The sequence below is a fragment of the Glycine max genome, chromosome 17 (assembly GCF_000004515.6).
Source record: "Glycine max cultivar Williams 82 chromosome 17, Glycine_max_v4.0, whole genome shotgun sequence".
NCBI classification, from domain to species: domain Eukaryota; kingdom Viridiplantae; phylum Streptophyta; class Magnoliopsida; order Fabales; family Fabaceae; genus Glycine; species Glycine max.
Window position 1 is genome coordinate 3420882 of NC_038253.2, and position 17346 is coordinate 3438227.

At 36.1% G+C, this 17346-nt stretch overlaps 1 protein-coding gene across 2 annotated transcripts; it reads right to left on the minus strand.

Moving 5' to 3' along the window:
* Positions 1–559: 559 nt before the first annotated feature.
* On the minus strand, positions 560–16552 carry LOC100786263 (uncharacterized). 2 transcript variants are annotated; one of them, XM_006600366.4, is made up of 12 exons: positions 15527–16552; positions 14433–14709; positions 14081–14266; positions 11019–11171; positions 8949–9413; positions 6291–8141; positions 5790–6260; positions 5461–5666; positions 5218–5373; positions 4430–4664; positions 2762–3069; positions 560–1481 (listed from the first exon to the last, which is right to left on the minus strand). In XM_006600366.4, the coding sequence occupies exons 1-12, from the start codon at positions 16210–16212 to the stop codon at positions 1181–1183; spliced, it is 5295 nt and encodes a 1764-aa protein (XP_006600429.1). In that variant the 5' UTR covers positions 16213–16552; the 3' UTR covers positions 560–1180. The 2 variants fall into 2 exon arrangements, with proteins under 2 accessions (XP_006600429.1, XP_006600428.1); XM_006600365.4 differs by having other exon boundaries at positions 5790–8141.
* Between the last annotated feature and the right edge of the window lie 794 nt (positions 16553–17346).

Here is a 17346-nt window from a genome sequence, read left to right on the forward strand (position 1 = left end):
TAAAGGAAGACAAATTTGGCATTTCAACTTTCAGAAATATGAAGAAACTGGGCCTTGATATTCACAACAATTGACATGTTGATTTATAAACTCAATAAGGGCCAAACTAGGCATAAACTTCTGATGTTTCGTGGCAACAAGATGGTGGAAGCAAAGAAATGTCCAACCTTTTGTAGAAGCCACAAATTAGCAGAAGGCAAAATCCAAATCGTAAAAGATCTGAAAAAAGAAACTATTAATTGAATACCCAAGCAGATCATCCTTCTATTTTTCTTTAAAAGAACAAAATAGTCGTAGTATAGATATTATACCACAAGTACTTGCTTCAGTGGAATCTTGTGACATTAAAACATGGCCCCAACCTTCAAAATAGACTTGAACACCAGCCAATCATCATAAAAAAAAATGTTTATTACAGTAGATTCCTAGGAAGTGCAGATACAACACGGAATATCGTGTTATGACAAGGACATGGCCATGGGGCCATGACAAATTTTTACAAAATCATTCGACACATAACTATAATACAACATAAAAAATTAACATAAAGACATGAATCTTTAAATCAAAAGAAAGAATTGATGTCATAAAAGTAAGCACGAATCATTGTGAACATTTTTAGTGTTACAATATAAATATGCCTATGAAAATGGTAAATTTAAGAGAGAGAAAAGGAGTAAAACAAAACTGACACCTATCTGGTCCTATATCCTAGCTCCTCTACATCATATCGTGTTCTGATAAATAATGATACAACAATCAAAACTTACAGTAACCCTACTGTACACTTGGATTGGCTGACGAAGTACAAAAATAAAATACAAAAATCTCTTTACAAACTTGTAGCTTTTCTACTTTCAAAGTCAACCGTGTACACCATACCTATAATCTATAAATCTACAACTCACATCATAACTGATGCCTGCCTCCAGGTTCCAAATGAAAAATTTACAAGATACTCGGAATTGAAGCATTTAATGTTTTTAAGTTTCAACTTTCTTCGTATGCCCCTCGATTACTGTCTTCTCATTCTTTACTCCCCAATTAACAGTACAAGAGAAACTTATACTGTGTATAGTAGAATCAAAATGCCCCACAGGCTACCTCTAATTTTGGCATATTAACACAACTGGCATCGCCAAATTCATAACTGTAATGATATCACTAATAAATTTTCTACTTATTCCTGAGCCTCCTTTCTTTGTAAAGTCTGTCTGGGGTAGAGAAGTATTGCCAATGACAAAGAAAATACCAAACCAACTAAACCACTAAATGGTTGAAAAGGATGGTTCCCGATTATCCAGAGAGGAAGGTTGCACTTATTATGATATGTTAAAAATCCACCCTTTTGCAACATAAAAGTGGATGCCATCATTCCTGTGCGTAGCCCAATGGGGATGAAGAGGCTACCTCCATTTCTCTGTCGGGCACCTGACAAAGACATAGACAAAAGCCAAAGTCCAGGTATTGCTTGCAGAGACCTGAAAATCCCACCAAAAGAGAAGATAAGGAAGAGAATGAGTGAACTATAATCTACTCTGGTAAATATAAACACAAAAAAAGAAAAAGGAAATATTTCATTATAATGACACATCTCACTTCAAAGTAGGAAGAGAACTATATAAAAGAGGAGAAAGTTTAGGAAAGAATGCTCTGAGTCTGACCAACAAGTACATAAATAGTGAAGATATTTAAATCAGGCTATACCCTTAGTTGCGGATTTTTGGGGTGGGAAAGCATGATTTTATATAGTAATGTTAGTTTCATGTATTTTATCTTACATAAACTTGCATAATATCAATAACTAATTAATTACCATTCCTTTTCTCTTGGTAGAAACTTGCTTTAGGTTATTTAGTTAGTTATGTGTATAGAAGACTTGTAGTGTTAGGAAATCTAACATGATATTCAAAGCTTATAGTACATTTTCGTGAATTGCCTATTGCCTATTCTGGTAGGCATTGCCTATTACGGTAGGCATTTGTGGAGGGAGGTGCAATTTATATATCTGTTGGACAACTATATTTAAACCAAGTGGGTTTTAAGATGAAATTTAACATGTAGAAGTTCCAATAAGGTGTAATAGTAGATTAGATGGAGGGTAGCCCAAGCACTATGAGACACATGGAGACTGAGAAAAACTATAGGTAAAACTTAAGCCAAGACAGCAATTCCATTATGTTTTGTGCACTCAAGGGTAGTGTCAAATGAATTTATGAGTGCATCAAGTGTAATAAGCAAATTAAGCGTTTTGAGTGAGCCTTGTTATGGAAAATGTCCCTCTTAAAGTGTGGGTTATGCGCCTAACTTAACCCTATAAAACCGACTTGTAAGGAGAGGGTTATCCCCTCATTTATATACATTATTTTGGCCATATCACTAGTTGATGTGGGACTAAACCACCACCCTCAAGATTGCACTTCAAGCAATCCGCAAGCCACAAAGAAGCCACAACTAAGTCGGGCTAAGGGGTGTCTGCAATTAAGGCAGCTTTTCCAACATCCCTATTTTAGATACCTAGTGCAGTCATGAAGAGTCACATAACTTCAATTTATTATATGAAGAATCACATCATTCCAACTTTTCTGTAGTCAGCAGTACTGTTTAGCACAAATTGGTTTTCATAAAAGTGTATGAACCTTTTATAACAAATTAGGCAGAGTTACTGTGTGGCTGGGAATGAATCAGGCCATACCTATTTACAAGGTGTAATTTGTTAATACAATAAACAAAAGTTTTGATTCCAGAAAAGAAGACAAACCTCTGCAAGAAAGAAAATGCCAGCCCTGAAATAATAATTCCCTGATGATATCCAAGATCAACTTCAATTTCCTGGGGCAACCATGACCTAAAAAGCAATTCTTCCACCACTGCAATAGCACTTGCCATCACAGTTCCTTGAACAACTACCAGACCCATATGTCCATACACTTTTAGCCAAGTTATGGCATCTAAAGAAGTTGGAATATGAGGCCAAGAGAAACTTGCACAACCAAGTAATGCATTCACAACATGGATTGAAAAAATGAAGATGACCCCACCAACCAAGCCTTTCAAGAACTCAAATAGCTGCAGCAAGGATCCAAAATTAGCTTGTTTTAAGAATCAAGTAGACAAGTAAAGCTAATGAATATATTCAATAAAAATTTCATATTCTCCTGAAGCTCTCCTCATCCTTTCCCAAACAAAAATTGGAGCAAAAAGAATGTCCCAAGGGGAAACTAGAGCATTAAATCCAACCAAGACAAGCAACACATAGCAAGATTTATAATCACTTGCATACTCAGTAAATTGTAAAGTAAATGATAGTACAGATTCGGGAAAAATTAAGAAAGCTAAAATTACCATTTAGAGTAGGGAAGAATGTCTTTTACTAGTCTCCTATACATTATGTTCCTCTACATTGTTACCTGTTCTTTTGCAATTCAAAGTATAATGTAAATGTTGTGCATTAACAATAAATCTCACCTAAATTAGTGCAGATAAGGAATCATTATCTTAGTTTACTTATTAAACACAAACCACAGGAATTGATGGGCTCCCTGTATGTCTTTTAAACAATATAAAAAAAAAAAGCTAAAAAGCAAATACTATGATTCAAAAACAAAATAGCCCATGTTGTGTAAATGATTTTTAATGCTCTAGCACGCCCTTTATTCAAATGACCAGTGGCCTCGAGGCAATAGGGGTCAATTTCTTTTCCATTGGAGAACAAAACTTTAACACTGATGTATGATAAAAGGCTTAAGATTACACTGTAGTGCTAAACATATAGAGGAAGGAATTGACACTTAAAACAGAACTCAAACCCAGCCAAAAGAAGATAAATCCTTTTGGTTAACAGCCATCAAATCCTTTTATATAGAATAAGAGATCATAATTGAAAACAAATTTTAGCTTAGTTGTTTAAGGTAACTTAGCCACACACGATTAAGAAATAAGAGAAAAAGTTCCAACACAGCAACACTACATATCATGAACACCATCCATTATAGTAATATATGGTAACATGTAATTAAACTTCGCCCTCTGTATTGCAAAAAGATACTGTGTCAAATAGCCACTAAAACTAAAAGCAGCAGTTGCCTATAGGCCTTAGTTAGAACCATTTTCATATCACTGCCAATTGCTACATTCTAACATGTAGTTATTCCAAACATAACAAGTGTTTCCTCCACTCCCCTCTCCTCAAAGCAAATTATAGCACATTTTCATTGTCATTTCCAACATCTTAGTAGATATTATCTATGATAATGAATTAATGCTACATGTGATCAATTTTAACACAGATATTTCAAAAAAAAAAAGGAAAGAAAAGAAAAGATAAAAACATGAGTAACAACTTCAAATAAATATCTGGATAATCTCCAATATATTCTACTGAAATTACTCCTAGACTTATCCATTAGTTTTTATCTCAAACATTTACCTTTTGTGGTGATGTCAAGTCCAGCCCATACTGTTGAAATGCATTTTCGTATCCACGGATTCTTTCCCCCCATAACATAACAAGTATTACTATAGCAGTGTACAGGCCAACAATGCAAGCAAACTCAGCTATTACGGAAGAAGTTTTTGTTGTCCAGCTCTGAACAATTGTTGGAAGTAATGGAATGGCAACAGGAGACCATAGAACAAGGGTCATGCCAACAAACCCAAAAATCCTAGAAGAGAAAAAAAAGTTAAGTTTGAGAGATATATAAAAAGATATAAATTCACACTCTCTTGGCCATTAAGCATATAGATAGTAAGTACTTATGGGAAAAAAAAATAAGAAGGAAAAATGAAAAAGTTTCTCCAAAAGCTAAAATTAGCTTATGTAGAAGCTATCTCATATTAACTTCTCTAAAAACTGATTTTTAACTTAAACATAAGCTAATTTTAGCTTATGGAGAAGCTTTTTCATTTTTCCTTCTTGTTTTTCCTATTAGTGCTTCTGGAGAAGTTTATCCAAACACTCCCGACTATTAAGAGCCTATATATATAGATGCCTTGCATAACCTATGCACTACATTCTACTGAATAAGAAACCATTCTCATTCTCTAAATTCTATCTTTTCTCTAAATCTACCCCTATAAATTCAACAGGTTATGATATTTTGTTTCTAAATAAGTGCAGCTTCTATTTTCAACCAGTAATTCCAAAAATGGAAAGGCTAGAACTATTAGCACTACAGGGTAACATAGAATGAAGTGAACATTTCCAGTTCAAATTACCTCTGAAACAAAGGGCGTTCAGCAATACGTAAGAATGAGAGAAGCCTGTCCGTCAAACTCATTGCACCACGTATACCACCCCATAGCAAAGCAATCTTTCCAACTAGCCTCAACAAGCCACCTCTATGTCCTAAATCAGCAAGCATTGCGACCAGTCTGTTCATGGAGGGAAGTCATGTCAAATCATTAGAGAAAAAGAAAACCAATGGAGTGCTTGCATGTTGGCAAAATGTGTGTTCTGACCTTTCTTGATCCACTTCACCATCTTCTTTAGTAGGTACAACTGGACCAGCAACTGACATGGCTTTCTCAGCAAGGCTTGTGACTATGTTATTCTGGTTCTTCTCAGAGACCTCCTCCTGAAGTCGTTCTGGCTCTTTTTTATGGCAATTATTCATTTTCAGAGATGTGGATGAGCTTTCAGCGGTTTCATTTTCTTGTTGGGGATCCTGGAACAGAACAATTTTAAGTTTAAAACTCAGACACCTCTGCTTACATGCAACTGGCAGTTTAATTTTAAAGTAGTAAACTGTTATTCATCCCATTCCCATCTGAAGAGATTGAGCTAATACCTTCTGTTGCATGAATAAAGCAGAAGCCCCAAGAGCAGCTGTAACAGCGCCAACCATGACAGTATTTTTGCTAGTATCTTTTGATGCACTTTCTATTCTCTCTGTCTGAATAGGATGATCCAAACTAGTTTTCTCGTCAGGTACTTGATCTATCTCTGTGACACCTTCATTGCCATAATTCTTCGTGCTAGGTTTTTCCTCATCATCATGGATCAGAGATCTTCTGTGATCATCTTGAAGTGTAGTTACATTAAAATATTTCCTCAAGGAAGCTAAGATGGACCCAGCAAGAACACCAACAGGAACCACTTTTCTCAGGCAGTCTGTTTGCTGAATGGAGGAAGAAATTACATTAATGACATGCTCCCCTTCAAGAGTACCTACCTTTTCTATAGCCCCCTCAACATTACGACCTTGAATTTCAGTATATAGTTGTTGCACCTTGCTTTCTTCAGTATATAGTTGTTGCACCTTGCTTTCTTCAGTATATAGTTGTTGCACCTTGCTATGTACAACAGCTTTTGAAATTGCATTTGCCACATGTTCCATATCTTCAGCAAGCTTTGACTTCATTTCTATCATTTCTGAAGCATTCAGCTTGCGACTAACTTCCATCTTCAAAGAATGTAACACACTCTGTTTCACAAATTGCATCAATTCATCTGACCTGTCATCACTGGTGTCAGTCATTCTGTTTTCTGTGTCTGTTGTAATGAACTCTTTGACAGGTTCTTGTTGCTTTTCAGCATCTAATATTACATATGGTGGTTCAATATATTTCTCTGCATTAGAAGATTTTGCAGAGGAGGGAGCCTTCATCTTGGGCCCAGCCTCTTCACTAGTTTCAGTATGAGAAGAAGCAATTTCCATGTTTTGTGGTTGTTCAAAAAGTTTCCATTGACCTTCTTCTGGGAAATAGTCAAGCAATAATGCAGTTGTTGTGCCTAAATCAAGTGGTTTGATAGGAATCTTTGAAACAAGATATTTATGGAAATTTTCATTGTAAGGAGAGCCCCCGTACGAACCACCAGCTATGAACTCTGGCATCCTATCCATGTGTCTGTGTCCATCCCATTTACCAATGAGAAATCTTTTGTCAATCAGTTGAGTATTTGTATTATTTTCCTTCTGAACTAGGTGATCATTAGAGTTACAACTTTGAGCATTGAATATACGGTTCCCATTAATTTCACTAAGACTTTGAGATGGTTGTTCCTCTGTATGACAAGAACCATTATTCAAGTGCATATCATTGTGGTGATCATCTACTGAAGGATCAGCAGATGTGTTGGAATCCTTTGTTTGCCTATTAGTTTTTTGTTTTTCTTCTATCTTCTGTTCAACATCTTTTCCATCCTCGACTTCTTCATTCTCCGAGCTCTGCTCAAGCTGAGATATCATATTTTCTATCACACCAAAAACACTATTAACAGCCACTTGGGTGGAATCATCCATCCCTGCCAAGGCATCCAATGCTTGAGAAACACTGAAGGCAGGGGCATTAGAAGCCAAATTGTTAGAGTGGGTCTGGTGTGAAACATGCTGCATATTCTTATTATCTTTTTTCTCACTATCATTACCTTCCCTTTCTATTGTTTGGTGCTCAGAGGACATAGAAGGCGAAGAGGGTTCTTCTTTTGCATCAGTTGAAGTATTTTTACTATGATCGCTAGAGAAATCCTGACTTTTCTGCTCGTCCTTCAGGATAGTGTTTTCCTCCTTTGGGTCTGCTTGAGCTATTCCACTGTTTTGGCTTTTCTGCTCACCCACAGCTGCTGATTCAAAGCCACCTGCTCCATCAGGAAGCCCAGGAGTGTATGGTTTAGAGCCTGTTTCCAATCCATTCTTAATATGATCAATATCAGGAACAGATTTTCCTTTTGATTCCTCATTTGTGTCATTATTATCATTAGACTCGTCTGTTTCCTTCCTTAAAGAACCAGAAGAACTAACTTCATCATTTGATTCTTGAGACTGGGCTAAATTTGTAGAATTTGGTGATTTCTCTATGGGAATAACTTCTGTTTCTGTTCCTTCAGCAAGCTTGCCAATGCTACCTGGAGCATCATCAGAGCCATCTATAGGACTACTAGTCTTTTTCATCTGATTCACAGAGGGCTGATCTTCAACCATAACTTCTGCACCAGATACTCTGAATTTTTCTTGGTTCTTCTGCCCTGATACGGATTCAGGAGCCTGAGAAATATTAAGAATCCTATCTACCTTCAACTTAGAGCCCCTTGCATGCAAAATTCCAGTCACTGCATCTGTTAACTTTCCACGGACATCTTCTGGAACAGCATCCTCTAAAGCTTTCATGAGTGTCTCTCCTTGACCCACAGCAGTTAACACCTGGAAATTTGTTACAATTGTCACCGTAATTACAAGATTCTAAAACTAAGCAAAAATCTAGATAAACCATTTCAGATGTTACATAACTAACAATAGAATAAAGAAAATCAAGTGACTGCATGCCAAAGATTGAGGGATAAATAAAGACTAAAGACAACTTGTTTGCAGTAAATAAGAATGTAATTCTTTTACATACTCTTAACAACATGAAACACACACAGGGTTCACAAAAATTGAGAAGCCAACAACTTATAATAAAAGATGAGAACTTATTATAGTTGACACCCCACAATAAAAGAAAAGAAAATTCTCTTAGTAGCAGCAGCTACATGATTTAAAGTAACTAGGTAGAGTGAAATTATAAATATTTCATTTTAAAAATGTATTTCTTGATAAATCGACACAATTAAAGAAGATTCCTGGCAAATCCCCCCTCCCCCCCACCCCTCCCTTTCCGCAAATATTCACTAGGAATATAAAAAAAGAACATGAAGGATCATAAGTAAAATCTGAATGATATAAATCTTTAATAAGATTAAAAGAAAAATTCCAACCAGAGGATGGATGTTCAAAAATCTATTGCAATCCATTTTAGCAAATAAATATACACAAAAACATGCTAGTCCTGTAGTCCTCAACCCCACCCCACCACCCCTGTGGCCGACATGTTGTTGAGGGCAAACCAATAAGTTCTCCCTCTTCGTTGTTCTTTTAGCACAAAAGATAATAAAACTAATAGAAGAAAGAACAAGAAACAAGACCTCCAAACCTAAAAATGACACCTAGCAACAAGACTTTGTGCTCTACCTTGTTCTTCCTCTCTTCTGTTAGAGTACCAGGCATGGTAATATCTAGCATATTTATTACCACTTGTGCTGTCTGTAGAACTTGACCATGTTCACTATCTGCCGAGACAACATTCTCCTCTTCAATTAAATCTGCATCACTGGATCTAGTCTGCTGTAATGGGCCATCTTTTACCTGTAAATTCATATCATCCTGCTCAAAGTTCCGTTTTAGACCTTGTTGGGAATTAAATTGGAGACCAGTGTTATTCTCATTTTCTTCAAGCAAATCTTTAGTGGGATCGGCAGAGTATCCATTAAATGCATCTGACCGAGTAAGATCCAACAGTGTGCCAACTTTAGCATCCTTATTTGACCTTACTTCTTCGACAACAACTAATCCTTTAGAAGGATTTATGCTAACATCTATATCTGTCAGAAGAGGATGACGGCCCTTCAAGAGTCCCAGCTCCACTGCTGTGAGCCACTGCACATATAACATGTCAAATTATCACTTGCAAGAATAGACTTGAAAACCTCACATTCAACAAAGGTAAAAAATAAATTAATTATGATAAGGCAAATTTTTACCTCACATATCAAGGAAACTAATAAACCTAGCTATATAGGTTTTGCAGGGAAGCTATGTACCCATAGATCGAGATTAAAAAGATGTGAAGCAAATTCTCATCAATAAAAAATTATAGAATTTAACATCATGATATCTTTTAGGGTTTTTCAATTGTTTAAGTGTTTTACTAATTTGAGTAATCAATATTTTCAAAACTAAACCAATCATTGAATAGGTAAAAAAATCTTACAAATTTTACTTCCAGTCATTTGTCCATTAATTGTCAGTTAACTAGTGCAAAAGTTGTGGGTAAAATTGGCCAAAAAGTGAAAATCTAGGGATAAAGTTTTTCAGAAAGTAAAAAAGTTGGGGGCAAACTTCGCTGAAAAGTAAAAAAAATTGGAGGTAAAAAGTGCAATATTTTCAGCATGTCACATCAAATCTTCATTAGTAAATTAAGAGACAAACTACGGAAGGTAAAATTCGCAAGTTTCTTAAAAGTAAGGGATAAAATGTTTCAAACTAATTTGTTGGGGTAAAATTCGCCAAAAACGGAAAAGTTGGAGGTAAAAAGTGCATTTAAGCCCTCCTCTAATTTATACTACTTATTCTGTTAGGTAGTTGCCCACCCTTGTAAAATCAGCCATTCAGTTATTATTCATATTTGTATCATTTCCCCACTTACCCTTTGCTTATCCCTCCTGACATAGACCCTTTTAATCAAGGTCTGCTATCAATACTCCTCTGCATCCCCAAAGCATGCACCTTGTTGTCAAGGTGAAATTGAGGAAAAGTATGCAGCATTTTATTGGCTAACTACCAAGAATGCTATAATGCTGCCAACTAACCAATGATCCTGGCAGGGAGAGTTCAAGAACTTGCTTACCTCAGTAGTTTAGTTTTCCAACCAAACTCCTATATTTCCATGGATCAGATATGACCAAACAAAGGTGACTAGTTGGAGTTCTGAATTTTTTGTTCTAGGAAACTCCGTAACAAAATAGTTACTGAACAGGTCACGGGAGATGGTACTGCTCTAATATTATGTTGAAAGACAGAAAGGAGAGCCATAAAGCTGCTGAATCCGTGTGTCTGAACTACACAATGGAGTCTATATAGACTGATTGCAATAAATACAAATAATTATAGCAGATCTCATTTCTATCTACATGGTATGATATGCCTGTAAATTAGATTCTAATAAATCATATTCTAATCAGATTATATATGCCTATAATTACATATATCCTAATTAAATAAGGAAACAAATCATAAAATATAAAAGAAGAATAAATCCTAAAAGATCATCTAAGATACTCTCAAATATTCTTAGATATAAAAATGGTATCATCAAATATTTCTCATTTTCTAACACGTCTAACTGGCCAGTCCAGTCTAATTTTTAGAACCTATAAATAGAATAAATATGGTCCAAGGGAAGACTTTGGACTAGAATTGCCAAGTTGAACAGTCACACAAATAAGACATACTCATCATAACTAGATAGAGAGAAATTGTTACCTCAATTGTTAGAAGCTGACACCATGATAAAGCAGACATGTGGGTATCAGTACCACTTGAAGGCAAACAAGAACATAGGAGCAGACTTGTGAATGGATTTTCTGCAATCAGGTTGCGTGGAACTGAGAATACGGGAACCATCCCATTATCACTCTGATAAAATATACAACTTATAAGACTTTTTTGCATTTGCATGCTTGCATAAAGGAATCAATACTTAGCAAACAACAAACAATATGAAAATGGCATAGTTTAATAAAAAATGGACTTATATAAACATTTATCCATGTTAAATAATTAAAACATGTCATGGAGTGATATTTATAGATTATTTATGATTTCTTAAGCACTGTCAGAAAAGAGAGAGGGAGAGGAGAGTCGCAGAAGCAAGGTTGTCACCATATATATATAAGTCAAATTGCTCATATTTGCACTGATTTGTTTTTATTTAGTTTGCATAGCCGTACATCTCTGTATATTATCAGAGAAACAAGTCTAACCTTTAATATTGAATAATAATACAATAAGAGACAATAGAATCATTCAGTCAAAATTGTATCTATTGGGAAAAACCAAGTTTCATATTGGCTAGAGATAGAGTCAAGATAGAATATATAGGTGGTAGGCAATTCTCACCCGATGAGCTAGCTTTTGGGGTTGAGTTAGGCCCAAACCCACATTCTAAGATATTATTAGAGTCTATCCTAGATCCATCAACGAGCCACCCACCATATTATCCATGCACCAAGCCTGGGTGTGAGGGACTGTATTGGGAAAAATCAAGTCCTACATTGACTAGAGAATAAGACAAAGATAGAATATATAAGTGGGGGGCAACCTCACCCACCCCATGAGCTAGCTTTTGGGTTTGAGTTTGGCCCTAACCCACATTCTAAGAGTATCTTATCCAGATCTTAATCTTCTCTCTGCTGCAAGAAGTCCAAGTGGAATGTGCACGGAATCGCTTGTGTTCTTTCTTTGTCTGTGATCTCCCTTGTCTAGGTTCTTTCTAGTTTATACTTTCTATATGTTTTATGGGTGTTATCTGATCTGAGCAATTTGTTGCACTATGGTGGAAAGAAAACACATGTATCTTGTAGAATTTTTTCATTCCTTTGAAATGGCTGGTAGTATCTGAATTTTGGGTTAAATAACTAGGAAGTGTTACACAACCGGGAAATTTCATTTGCAATTGTTTGTCACTGGAAAGGAATTATGGCGGCATACGGAGATTACAATGTTCCAGCTCCAAATGCTACAAAAATCTGCTTGATAGAAAGTCAAAGATGCTAGGGTGATGTCTTGGATTATTGGGTTGTCTAATAATCAACATGTTTTTAATTTATACCTATATAAAACAGCAAAAACAATGTGGGAATGTTTGAAAAAGGTTTATAATCAAATGAATTCAACTATAGGATTTCAATTGGAGGGTAACATTTACACTTAGGGAAGCATGTCTATTCCATAATATTTTCTTGTTTTAAAAATTTATGGGCAGAATTTTCCTCTATTGTTTGTGTTAACGATCTAGAAGTATTCTCTTTTGAAGTTTTGTCTGTTAATGAGGTTAGCAAATGTGATAAGTTTTTTATGAAGCTGCTACCAGATTTTGATATTCGTTTTAATTTGATGAGTTGTCATCTTCCTCCTACTTTGGATGTGTGCATTGGTGAGATGTTTCATGAAGATCATTGTCTTCTTACCCAAGCCACTACTGAACAGGAAAAGTTGATAACATCACCTACGACTTTTTAGGCTCAAAAAGTAATATGAGTAAGAGCAGTGTTTATTAGCAAAAATTATGGTGACATTGTTACAAATTGTACCAAGAAATTCTGGAAGCCAGGACATATCTTAAAAGTTCAATTTACCCCCAAAGTCATCAGACTATTGTTTCCAAGCCACTATTATGGGCAAATTCTTCTACTGATCAGATTACAGCTAAGACCTCAACTACTTTTGCAGTCAACAACAATGCTGAACCAATAGTTTTTATTACGAATGGTGCAACAGATGACTATTTTCATCCTTCTTAACTTTGGTACTTCAAGGTAATAGAAAATTCTCATCTAAATCTTGGCTTATTGGATCTGCAGCATTAGATCATGTGATTAGCTCAGTAAATTTGTCAAAAATTTATGTCCATACCATGATTCAGAAGTCAGCACATGTCCAGATTGCTAATGGAAACCCTACCAATTACTTCTGTTGAAGATATTATTCCAATTTCCAAAATTATGGACTCTGTGAGAATCTTCTTTCAGTTGAACAATTAGTAGACAACAATTGTAATATACATCTTTCTTGTGATAATTGTTGCGTTGTATGGAGGATAAGGTGTCGAGTATAGTGATTGCAAGGGAACTAAAGTCATCCAACCAGAAATCATCCTAAGTATGACTTTTAAAGTAATTATTATAAAAATAAAAAAACTTACCGTACTTAGTAGTATGTGATTGAATGACAATGTAAAAAAAAAATTACACTATCAGTGTATTCTAATTAAATTGTATTTCTATTCCAAATCTTGGTGCTTCAACTTGTTCTACTATTGTCAAGAAAAATGAAATGTGGAATAAAAGGTTTGGACTTCCCAATTTTTTCCATTTTTTTTCTCATTCTAAAGTCTAAACTCTGTATATCGATCTATCCATTGAACAAAAAATACAATCAAAGGCAATGAAGCCGAATCAAGAATGTATCAATGCTTATAATATATTTCTCTTGCTAACCATAGTGCCCTAAGGATTACAACAAGAAGAAGTCACAAGGAACAAGCAACTAGGAGAACTAAATAGGAAATACACCTAAAGTGATTTGCAAAGCCATTTTTGTCATCCATTTTAGTACAGATACAAGGAAGTTGTAATTGTTTCACTATCTTACCAGTCATGAAGCATTAAAATACGATTGCAGACAATTCTGCAGCATGTTATGGATAATCAGGAGTATACTAATTCCTCCCAAAACAATACATCACTTAATAAATTAAAATTTAGCAAAATGCACAGGATGTGATTAATCAAATGGGGATTTACGTGAGAAAGTGGCATGTGTACCTGTATAAAGAGAACAGGGATTTTAACATCCCTAATCATATTTCTTGTGCTGGATTTTGAATAAAAATCTTCTATAGCCCCAAACCCATAAGATACCATAGATATTGCTTCTTCAAAATCACGTACAGATTTTGCCAACAGAGCTTTTTCCACATCAAAACCTTTGGTTTTGCCTTGGAATAGTGCCTACAGAATTAGTGTCTAGCTAAGTCATAATTGCAGGCGTTAGGAGATATTTGAAGTATAACAAATAAAATATGTATGTCCACAAAAACAGATTGCACGGGACATCTTGAAGCAGGCTAGTTGAAAAGGGGAACAGGTAGGTGAAGATTGAAAGCAATTAGTCTACCTTATTGGTTTGTAGAATATCTATCAGTCCATCAGTGAGTTTCTGATCAGTAACAATGTGGTAAGGAGAGGACCTTGTAGCTTCATCTAAATCAAAAGGATTGTCTATACATGTGACAGCTGTCAATGGTGTTCTTTCCCCAACCTCTGCAAGGTACTTTGTCAGCATGTTTGCACCATATCCCCATCCAACACCCATCAAGGTTGTCCATGGTCTTGCATTGTTGATGTACATTATAGCTATGCAGATATCGTCGCTGTCAGCAGCAGTAAATAACCTACAGAAAATGAAGTAGTTGAGAAGTCCTTACCATTATCTTATCTTTGCCACAAGTCTGTAAAGAGAAAAAGGCACTCCTAATCCATTTTAAGAAACAACCAAATTCCCAATACCAGGATTGGAGAAAGGAGAGAAAGAGGAAGAAGGCAGAGAAGTAGATAATCCTTTGGTTGGTTGGCTGGATGAGAATGGAAGATGAAAATGAAGAGTAGCAGTTCCCCTGTCCCAAAGAGTAAGACCCTATGAAGGATTTAGCTTCTCTAAAGTGAGGGTAGACTTTATTAAAGGATAGAGAGAGTATAATTGTTGATTAGCAAATCAACTGTTACGATTGCGATTAAAAAGCATACTTATGTATAACAAACTGTGTAGTGGTTAAAATCCCAACCAGCTATAAACTTTCTTCACTTTAGGAGAGCTAAATCCAATCATGAACTGTCCAATGTGAAAATAAGATATGTTTTCAGAGAAATGCTAGAAACATATTGCTACTTAATAGTACAGTCTTTTGAACACACTCTGTGCTACTGATTGAAATTTATTGAAAATCACAAAATTAGTGAGCGTCTCTTCATATTTAATGAGTCCTACTTATGATTTTGCGGTTTCTCATAAATTTTAAATATAATAAGAGAGTATGGTAGAGTAGAGAGGGTGTTGCTAATGCTATCACTCCTCTTGTATTCCACTACAGTGATTCCTAAAAGAACTAGCATACCATTAAGCACAAAAATTGACTAGAATGAAATTATATTCTAGCTGGTGCCTGGCCTAACAATAATACTTTGTTTTGAAAGAAAGAATTAAAAAGTTACCGGGGAGTGGTGAGAGGCGAAGCAGCGCATCCTCTGGGATTCATGACAACAGGGAAGAACCCCCTACTGAGAGCTTCGACCACAAACAACCTCACATTGGGGTCCATGCTCCCTTGCGGCGTGCCGGGAACGAGCAAGAGAGTAGTGTCCAATCCACGTTCCTCTTCCAACTGCAAGTTATCAGGCCAATCCAAAGAAACAACACCTCCATCAGCAGCACTCACACACACCCTCTGATAACTGAGCTCCTCCAATTCCCTCTCCCTCCCACTCCGCACCTCAATCCTCCCTCCTCTCACGTAGTGCCTCTCCTCCCTCACCAGCCTCTCGCCCTCCAACGATATAGAAGGGCACCGCAGCAGCACGAACCGGTTAAAAGGCGTCGGACTCGCGAACAGGATCCACTCTCCGATGTCGGAGAGGGTAGAATCGGAATCATTGGAGCGCGAGGAGAAGAAGAGAGCGACGCCGGAAGCGAAACCGAGAGCGGGAGTAATGAAATTGAGTGAGTTGACGGAAGGGAACTGAGTTATTAAGCTGTGGAAGAGATTCTCGAAAGGAACTGCGGGTGAAGGAGGCGGTGGGAGAGAGTTATTGATTTTGAGCCTACGGCGACAGAACGCGCGGGGTCGAAATCGAAAGGGATTCGCGGCGGGTGCAAAGGAAGTTAGCGCCAGCACCAACATGGTTACAACTGATTCGAGAATTTTGCATTAATTAACTGATGATTGATGATTAGATGCAATCATCGAATCACGTAACCTATGGCTCCGGTCAACGGCGCCGCAACCAAGGAGCCTTCAACGGTCCAAATTTTCTTGTCCCGTCGACGGGACATGCTGCTATCGTGCCACGCGTCCACTACTTCCTGTGCCTATCAGTTGCTATCGCCTAGATTGCTCCATTTTTTTTTTGTTCAATGACTACCTCTTTGTTGATGTCATCTCAATTGGATTGAAGTGTGAAATCAAATTCTACTTCAATATAATAATAATAAAATATTTATATATAAACTATCACCGACGTTTTTTTAATCAACCGCCATTCGCGCGCGCATTCGATAACGTCGTGTGCGAACTCTCCAAGACTCTAGAAAGGTCATCACTTATAATGTGGCATGAGTATGATTAACAAGCAATTATCTTCTTTAAATATGTGGTTAGAGTTTGATTTTTAAATTTATGTGTATATAAGAGTATTTATTATGAGAGGTCAGCTTTTAAATAAATTTGTGTATCTATAGAAGAAAAAAAATATTACTTCATGCCATATATTAACTAATAGAACCACAGAAGAAGAACATCCAACAAGATGAGGTGTGAAGGATGACTGAATGAGTGTCTTTATAGAATATTTTTAAGAAGAAGAAAAAGGAAGAAGATGAGTAATGTCTTCCAAAACATTGGAGGGGATAACCGGATAAGACTTAAGAGAGGTGAGTACAAAGATTTAACTGTATTTTTAGAAAATAAAATAAAAAAGAGGTATGAGAAATTAAAAAACAAAAATCTAAAGTAAAGCCCAAAAAGAAGGTGCCAAAAGAATAAGCCTTTTTAAAAAGGCAATTTTTATTTAAACCTCCCTTAGTTATTAAACACATCCTTTCCTTTTTTATCATCTAAAACATCCTTTTATGTAAAAATTCTCTATCTCTACATCCTTTTATTTTTAAAATTCCTCCTACTTTTCTCCCCTTTCCTTCTCCACTCTATCAAAGATATTAAAACTTTATTTTATTATCTACTATTGCAATCAAATTGTTCCCCAAATTGTTAAATCAAGTTATAAACGAGCCATGGTGCATTTGCGTTTTTTTATCC

Coding starts and splice junctions, on each gene's coding strand:
- LOC100786263 (XM_006600365.4), bottom strand. CDS start 16,212: ATGTTGGTGCTGGCGCTAACTTCCTTTGCACCCGCCGCGAATCCCTTT. Junction 5,667..5,789: donor CTTTATTCATGCAACAGAAG/GTATTAGCTCAA, acceptor GTTCTGTTCCAG/GATCCCCAACAAGAAAATGA. Junction 3,070..4,429: donor ACTTGACATCACCACAAAAG/GTAAATGTTTGA, acceptor TCCTTGCTGCAG/CTATTTGAGTTCTTGAAAGG.